This window comes from Cryptotermes secundus, unplaced genomic scaffold (genome assembly GCF_002891405.2).
Source record: "Cryptotermes secundus unplaced genomic scaffold, Csec_1.0 scaffold209, whole genome shotgun sequence".
Lineage (NCBI taxonomy): Eukaryota > Metazoa > Arthropoda > Insecta > Blattodea > Kalotermitidae > Cryptotermes > Cryptotermes secundus.
Window position 1 is genome coordinate 2,424,169 of NW_019727789.1, and position 9,322 is coordinate 2,433,490.

At 40.7% G+C, this 9,322-nt stretch overlaps 1 protein-coding gene across 1 annotated transcript in view; it reads left to right on the plus strand.

Annotated features, from left to right (window-relative positions):
- LOC111864981 (lipase 3) overlaps positions 1-4,040 on the plus strand; it is a 16,250-nt gene extending 12,210 nt beyond the window's left edge. Inside the window, exons 6-8 of the mRNA XM_023852641.2 lie at positions 819-903; positions 2,457-2,599; positions 3,804-4,040. Coding sequence (XP_023708409.1) covers positions 819-903; positions 2,457-2,599; positions 3,804-3,953 — 378 coding nt within the window. The 3' untranslated portion in view covers positions 3,954-4,040. The remainder of the gene's footprint in view (positions 1-818; positions 904-2,456; positions 2,600-3,803) is intronic.
- The last annotated feature ends 5,282 nt before the right edge of the window (positions 4,041-9,322 follow it).

Sequence of the window (9,322 nt, forward strand, 5' to 3'; positions counted from 1 at the left end):
TGACGTGTGCAACATAATCTACATACCAGACACATATCAACGATGTAGATGTTGATAATACGAAGAATGTGACATTGTGTTTTTAAATGTTAAATTTTAGACTGGGTTCAGTGTGGCAGCAACGTTAAGAGTATACACCTGATGATGGCCGATAGAGGCCGAAACATGTAGTGAAGAAAGAACAAGAGCAAAGACATATAATATATATTGTTTGCACTTAGGACGGAGTTTGTATCATTTATCGTATAGAGTGCAACAGGATGCTTAAATATAATATTATAATAATACGTATTTTGGGCTCGAAATTGCGTACGGGTGACTGTGCTATTTTGTCATTAAACGACTGAGAAAAGGAAACACATCGTAACAGGTATAAAATATTCTGTAAACATGATACAAGAATTAAAATATTATAAATAAATTGTTGTGTTTGAGTGTATTAAATTGATATGCAGGTAATTTTGATGTGGAGGGATGAGGGGCCCTTGAATGTGCATTTTGTTGCTAGGGGTCCACGGATGCGAGAAGTTTGAGAACCAATCTGTTGAAACATTCTTTACTTAAGTATACTTAATATATGCCACGTTCCGAGAAATGTCTCTACTTCCGTCTTTAGTGATTGTCATCATACTGCTTATTTTAAGATTAATGGAGATGGGGTGTGACCGAACCTGGGACTTCCTAATTCATAGACTAACATCCTGACCACTAGGCCAATGTGGGAGTGCTGAATGATATCCATATACAAGAACAGTCAGGACATAAAACAATGAAATTTAACAGAAATAAGCGTTTTGTTTCTCATTTCCCTGTTGCAGACTTTGTTGCCTGTGATCCTCGGTCACACGCCAGCAGGAGCCTCCACGAAGCAACTGCTGCACTACGGCCAGGAAGTCGAGTCTGGTACGTGCATATAAATACGTTCTCATTGTGGCTGCACCTATGTACATATTACCCACAACTGTCGTCCATACACTGTGTAGTAAGCACCGTGAAACATTTTACAGCAGCTATTAATTCGTCTAAGATCGTCAGCAGAATTAAGAGACATGTGAAATTTTCTCAAACACAGTGCAAAATTCGGCATATAACCTGGCGACACATTGTGAAGAAGTAAAATAAAAACAAAATATTCTGGGAAGAGACAATCGCCTAATTTCCTATAACTACAGATCACGTATTTGATACAATACGAACCGTATTCGTTCCAGCGGGAACGTATTTACAGAGCCGTTGCCTAGCAACGTTAGGGAAGACATAGAGACAGGCAGGCAGCAAGATGATCTCACAAGCTTCATTTTATCTTTCCAAAAAAAAACGGAATTGGGCTAAAAATTATTTCCTTTTAATCAAGTGAGATCTGATTTTTTCAAGGTCGGCGTTGAATATGGAAATTACTGTCTTCTGACACGTGATGCCGTGTAATCTGGTAGAAAATATCAGCAAAGAGTCGTCGGTACCCATTGAATACAAAGATCCGTGGGCCCTAGAACCGGTCCTTGATCCTACCGGGAATCGAACACCGATTTCTCGGCAGTCCATCCCGTCTCTATACAGACTGAACCTACGTATTTCAGGGTAGCTGGAAATATATTGAATAAGCAGTCGCGGACATCAGACAAGGGGTGATCTACCAGCTTGAAGGTTGCGTGGGGATCTAATAACACTTCATAGTAACAAAGAAAACAAGCATTACAGGAAATGTTACGCAGGACCTCAGACTTGGCTGGATCTTGTGAATTCGGTAATGAACATTCGGGTTCCATAAAAAGCAGGAAATTTAGCATGATAGTGTGGCATCCTGTTGCACTTTTCACTTAGGGTCACTTAGTTTTCTGCAGTCCTACAGCCTCACGTGCAACACTAATGTTCTACAAAACTTATTAAAAACTATTCACTTTGAAAGTTTCACACTACATGTTTCGACCAATTGTGGTCATCATCAGGTATTAAAATTATGGACGAGGAAACTGATGTCTTCTGTTTCGTTGCTTAGGTTGATAATATAAATTCCCCCCAATATGCATGCGTATTTGAGTTGGTGGGTTGTATTCTCTCACAACAGTGCTTTTAAGCATTTAAAAACAAGACACGCAGCACGACACACAACAGGAGAGAATACAACCACAAACACAAACACGCATGCGCATCGAGGGGACGTATATGTGAACATAAGCAACGTAACAGAAGACAGCAGTTTCCTCGTCCATAATTTTAACACCTGATGTTGACCACAATTGGTCGAAACATGTACTGTCAAACTTTAAAAGTGAATAGCTTTTAATACGTTTTATAGAACATTAGTGTTGCACGTGAGACTGTAGAAAACTAAGTGACACTCAGCAGTAAATTTCTTATAACAATTAGCTTCTCGAGAAGTGCTCTGCTCCTTGGAATTAATAACATCCTTTAAAAGTACTCTAAAGACTGTATGTTGTATCAACGTGTATCCACAGGGAAGTTCCGGCAGTATGACTACGGGCTGGTTGGGAACCTCCTCAAATACGGGAGAATCAACCCACCCGACTACGACCTGAGCAAGGTGACAGCCCCACTCGCTGTCTACTACAGTGACAACGATTGGCTGTCAGCCGTAAAGGTCAGTATCCTACGCTACGCTACCCAGTATTGTTACGTGTACCATTGAAGTCATATCTTAAGCTGGGGTCACGCCCTAGAGACGGCGCTTAGACTAAAAATCGCGCATAGTCGGAATTACTCTCTAGAATTCCTTAATTCGCCCACAAAACATATGATTTTTATAAATCCTGTAATATCTATGTTGCGGCCATATTTGCGCGTCACATTTGAGACCGCCATGCCGTCTCTCAATAAGACCAACACAGCCAGTGTTTCCTACAGTGTTAGAACACATCGCTGTGTCTTCGGCTGAGCACCAGATGACGTAGCAGTTTGCGTTTGGGGATCATGTAATGCGAAAAATACCTGTCTTTAACACGCGGGAACTGAAGCAGAGCGAGGGTTTTCGCTCGCTTTGGGCTTGTGCTCACTGAAAGTCACGGCGCGCGAAATCGCCCGCTATATATAAATGTTTATTTTTATTTATTTGCTTTAATTTATTTGGGGGAAGAAACGCGTACGGTTGAATTCGCGTAAGTTACATGGGAATATGAAGAGACTCCGCTCCATATGGTCCAGGGTGGTTTCGATAATGCTTGCTATTATTCAGTTCACGATCTTTTGTTTTCTCGTCTGGAGTCTAAAAATACAAAGCTTGAAACACACAAAACAATAATTTTGCTTGTAGTTTTGTATGGGCGTGAAACCTCGTTTCTTCATTAAGGGAGAAACATAGACTGAGGACGTTTCAGAACAGAGTGGACATTATCTGGACCTAAGATGGATGAAGTAATAGGAGGTTGGAGAAGCCTGTATGAGGAGAATGAGATTGGAAGGGAAGGTAGCACGCATGGTGGGAGGATGAGAAGAATTCTTAAAGGATTTTGGTGGGACAGCCAGAAGGAAAGAGACTACTTGGAAGACCTAGATGTAGGTGGGAGGATAATATTAAAACTTATTTTACAAAAATAGGATAAGGCTTAGGATAGGGACAAGTGGCGGGTTCTTGTGAACACGGTAATGAACCTTCAAGTTCCATAAAATGTTGGGAAATTCTAAAGTAGCTGAGTGACTTCTGACTTCTCAAGAAGGACTTGGCTCCATACAGGGCATTCCATTGTGTTTTGAAATTAAGGGGGCTGAGTTTTAAAATGATTCTTTTGTAATTATTACTCACGTAATGATGAACCCGCTTGACTTTCTTGTTCTTTACTTCCTTATAGGACGTGGATAAGCTGTCTGAGAAAGTGCCTAACCTTGTCGAAAAATTCCACGTGCCACTGGAAAAATTCAACCATCTGGACTTTCTGTGGGCCATTGATGTGGATGTGGTAGTCTATGAAGATGTGATCAAACTCTTAGAAAATTACTGATACCAAGCAGACCTCGTAGTGAGTCACAAGATATGGAAATTAAATTAACTGAAACATTTCAATTTGTTGTTCATAGAAAGAAAGGAAGGGTAATATTTGCAGAGTCTGTCAGTAAGTTCATGCCGACACTACTGCCATCTCGTATGAGACACACAATGTGTGAGGTGTCTGATATAAATTATAACGAGTACAGGCTGCAAGACCTTCAATGCGACACCTGTTTCACTTATCGAAAACATGAAAAATTGTCTGGCAACTTCAAACCGACTTCGCGGGCCTACTGACAAACTAATGCAAATAAAACCACATTTCATTTGATGTTCTTATTGTAGTGACTATGATGCGATGCCGTTCAGTCAGGTAGAAGTTCGCAGATATTTCGGAGAAACGTTCTGCCTCCGTCTTCAGTGTAGAGAAGTAAGCCGAGTAAGCTATGTTTTATGAATAATGGTTACTTTCTTGGCTTATTTTTCGATCTTGAAGATGATGACAACACGTTCCTCCGAAACGTCGGTGAACTTCTACCGAGCTACACGGCATCACATCCCAGAAGACATTCTTCAAATAAAATAATATTTGCAATAAATATGTCCTGTTGTTAATTTAATTTAGTTACCTTCAAAGAGGAGACAAATGTCTTGCCTCATCTTGACATTAAAGAACTTTCAAGGAACTTGGTATTAACGTCACTAAGAAACCCAGTCTATTATCTGTGGTTTCTAAACAACGGAAAATATGCTATTGGAAATGTACCAATAAATGACGGTTAATTCAAATAAAAACCAACATGGTACAGAGATCGCTTCTTTTTTGTTCACTGGTGTTGTAGTTTATTACAGTATATCCAATGTTTAAATAGATTTACACTGGTTCTTATGAGCTTTTACTTCCAACGACACTATTCCTTACCAACCCATATTGCGCTTGTTTTCTGACACTGGGCCACAATATACTTACCTTTCTCCTACAAAATATTGCTATGTGTAGGGGTGACTTATAGACGGGGTTTGAATCGGATGACTGGATTTAGAACTACTTTATACATCCACCTCGGGACTACAGGCAATTACAGCGCTATCACTAATACAGTAATACTAATACACTAATACTAATATTAATACAGTTCAACGCTGCACACGCACTAGGGTTCTCGGTCTTCACTAGTCGTATTCTGGCAACGGATATATAACAGTCTCACTGTCACTGCAATACACGTGAAGTCTTCTTCTCTCAGTCTAATTCCTTTCTTGCCATAATTCTGCAACTGCCAACTCCGAAGACTCGACTCAGTTTAATTCCTCTGCTCCTGAGCTCATATCCTGACAGGCTAGCGTCTCGAAACACAGATAACTCTTCTGAAACCAACTCTTCCTCATAACTATTTTGCACGAACGATGCAGAAAACACATCATCTCTATTGTTGGGAGGGCGTGTTTACAGCGCCGTTGCATAGCAACGGAAGTTACTCGATTGTTGCTTGCGTATTCGTTGCGGCGGGAATGTGTTTACCGAGTTGTTGCCTAGCAATGTACGTCTATTCTGATTTCATTACTCCGGCTTCCGTGCGTCATGTCACAATACTGATGAAAGCAATTCGTTACGTGCAAGGTTTGTGGTTCTCACGTCTGTCACTATGAAGATTACTACCTTTTTGAATGTTGCGCCTGTAGTCTGGTATATGATTGATTACCTGCATCTACTACAGACTACATGACGCAACAGCCCACAACATTCTATAGAGCTGAACACTTCTTGAGGATCCGTCAGTTGCTCAAGTACTTCCCAACATTTTATGGAACTCGAAGGTTCATTATCATGTTCATTTGAGCCATCCACTGGTCCTGAGCCATATGATTCTAGTTCTAACACCCCATCCTATCTCTCTAGGAACATTTCAGAAGATAGTACTCTTAAGTTCATAGATTATTTAGTAAGCGAAAAAAAAAATCGAATGTGGAATGTCGTATGAAGAGACAACCACTAGTTGAACTGTCCTATAGGATTTATTGCAGCTGCACAGTATACACAGATGGATAATAATAATAGTGAACTGCTTGAACACTGAACTGGTATTGTAGAACGGTAGAACTAGACTGTCACTGTAACTCAGTGTATCTTCTTATGTAGCCTAGAATCGGACATATAGAAAACGGTTACGTAATAGGTACTGCTATTGCCGGTTACTCTGTTTATAAGTTCCCTAGTAACCGCTGTTTACTTGCTTCTGCCTAGCAACCGTTGTTTACTCGTCGTTGCTAAGCAATGACGCTTGCGTTGTCACACTTGCTTGAATGTGGGCAGTTCCCACAGAACTATTTAATGTAAAACAAAGGAAGTTTACATGTTTCTGTCTTAAGAGGCCATCATCAAAAAGACCTCAACATGCGGGGAATAATGAAGCCTTCACACACAGCTTCTAAGAAGAATATAGTATGAGTTTATGTAAAATAATTAAACAATAAATCCTATAAAACACTTTAACACGATAAAAACTGTATGCTTTATCACTGACGTGGTAAATAACTGAATAATGATAATGTCAAGAAACACAATAACTGTAATAATATCGCACAGCCAACTTCTGACATGATGTGTCACGATTTAGGGCTCTGACTGCAGACTGGAGCATGAATTGGTGAATGGGTTTAGTGACCACTTATACACACCATTCGGAATTACAAGTACAGCGCTATCACAAATCTCCACACTTTACAAATCACCACAGCACTCGCTAGCCTTTTCCCAGCCTACTGTATCTTCATCAGCCGTTACCTGGCAACGGCTTCTAACAGTGGAGATTCTTCAGCTTCCCGCGCTCAGGTCCTATCTTCATAGCCTCCCGCTCAGAACTCAAGTTGCTTAAAATTGTACTGCTCAAAATATCTCGGCACGGACTACATTGAAAGCATCCCGTTTCCAACAGTAAGTCTAATGTTAAGTGCATATTCCTTTCCTCAGGAACGTGTTTACCGAGTTGTTTGTTTGTACGCCTATGGCACAGCAACGGCTGTACATGCTACAATATACCTTCGTTACGAACTTTTAGACCCCATTGAATAGCTTTCGTTTTTACTGTAATTATAAATGTAATTAATTAACGCTACGGGGGCAGAACTGGGTAACAGTTGACCTTCATAACCGTAAAGCATTTCCTCGCGTGTTGAGCACCCTCTTATGATGGTCTCTTAAGACCGAAACATGTAAAGGTTTCCATGTAATTAAACCAAATTTATCGCGCTTGATGATGTACGATTATTGTGCTCTTCACTTACTGTCAAATAGTGTGAAGCCTATTTCTTTGTTCGGAACTTTCAAATTTTATTTAAGATGCTATATATTTTAGATTATCATTAACCTGCTCTCTAAACCTTAACAGCGCCATTTAGATTCAATGATTTCTTACGCAATGTCTTGCATTCGATAAACATCGTTTGCTGTTTAAGTTTTTTCTATTATATCACGATGATATTTTGGCGTATACGACCGCTCCTAAGCGTGACTCTGTAAACAGCGTCCGTTTCTGGGCAACGGCTCGATAAACACGTTCCCGCGGCAAAGGACACGAACGCAACAATAGAAGAACGATGTTTTCTATGTGGTCCATGCCGAGACGTTATAAATAAGAGATGAAATTAGTTCAGTTCTGTTCTGCACGGGAGACCGTGAAGCTAAGACATAAGCGTGTGAAGTTGAAGAATATCCACTGTTAGAAGCTGTTGCCAGGGAACGGCCAGTGAAGACAGAGCATGCTGGAAAAGTCTTAGCGGGTGCTGTGGTGATCTGTGAATCGTGGAGGTTAGCGGTGGCGCTGTAAGTGCTTGTAGTTCCGAGTGGTGTGTATAAGCGGTCAGTAAATCTATTCACCAATCCAAACACCGTCTAGAGTCACGCTCCATACATGATAACATGAAGTGTGTTCTCAGATATAGTTAATAATGGCTTCGTAAAGGCGCTTGTAAGTAAACAACAATATATTGTTTTGAATGGGTTTGACTATACTAAACGTAAAAGTGTCGATAGGATATAAGATTGGTTGTGAGTGCTAGAGTTACGGGCATTACGAAAACTCAAAGTATGTTGAGCGGATGAAGTACCTGCAATAAACTACATAGGTTATGTACTTGATGTTAATTCCATTGTTGGGTTCTTACACTGTGCAGATGTGAGATATGCTGCCGACGTTTCGTAGGTACATGCTGACTCTAGCTTCACAGTGGATATGTGTAAAGTAGGGGAGTAGAAGTGTATGCAGTTGCACCTCGTGCTAAGGAGCCAATGTGTTCCCCAAAACTGGTCTAAGTCAGTTTACTATAACAAGGAACGTAAGTTCTTGTTGCTGAAGGCTCAGACCAATTTTTCAATATTTCAGCCCCTATTACACTAAAATTCTATTGTTTTTATTACAGAATCAACAGATAAATCAAATAACACTGCATTAAGCCTTTAAACTATTAAAAATAAGTAAGTTATTTATGTTTATGACCGCTTCGTGGTCTAGTGGTCAGAGTTCCTGGCTACAGATCCAGAGGCCGGGTTCGATTCCTGGGGTTACCAGATTTTCTAAAAAGTAGTGGGTCTGGAACGGGGTCCACACAGCCTCGTGACGATAAATGAGGAGATATTTCAAGGAAATAGCGGCTCCGGCCTAGAAAACCGAAAATAACGGCCGTGGGGATTCGCTTCGCTGACCACGCGACACCCTCTATCCACTAAAAAGTTGGCACTAACTTCGCCGACAAGCGGCGGTCGCTCGATCGGTATAGTTAGCTTGCGGACTAAAACCACGGGGGTTTTTTTATTTATGTTTTATCATGTATCGTTAACAGTTACGATTCGAGCCACCAGAGAATTTACGAAACTGTATAAACAGTTAAATTTCCTTTCAGTAAAATCCGAAATCTCCAGAACCCCATCGAATTCAAATTGAGATTTATGGATCTATTTTTTTTATTGCAAGTGGGGTGGGACTAAATCCCTTGTACTGCGGCCACTTCTGGCCTACTGTACCAGCCCCAGATGATAGGTGAGGATGATTGTGGAGCAATTGGTGGAATTAAAACTGGCAGGGGAAACCGAAGTACTCGGAGAAAACCTGCCCCAGCACCACTTTGTCCACCATAAATCCCACATGACCTAAGCCGGGACGCCGCGGTGGGAAACCAGCGACTAACCGCTTGAGCTATGACGCGGCCTTTAGGGCCCTAAGTCTAATGGATTATAATTTAATGTGATCTTAAATCGAGAAGTCATGAACAGAGGTACAACTGTACATAAGATTTTGTTTCAAAAAAAGTTCTTGTAAATATAAAAAAATTGCCCGTTTTACGCATTTCGACCCTAAAGTTCGAGGTAGCGTGTACTTCCGAAAC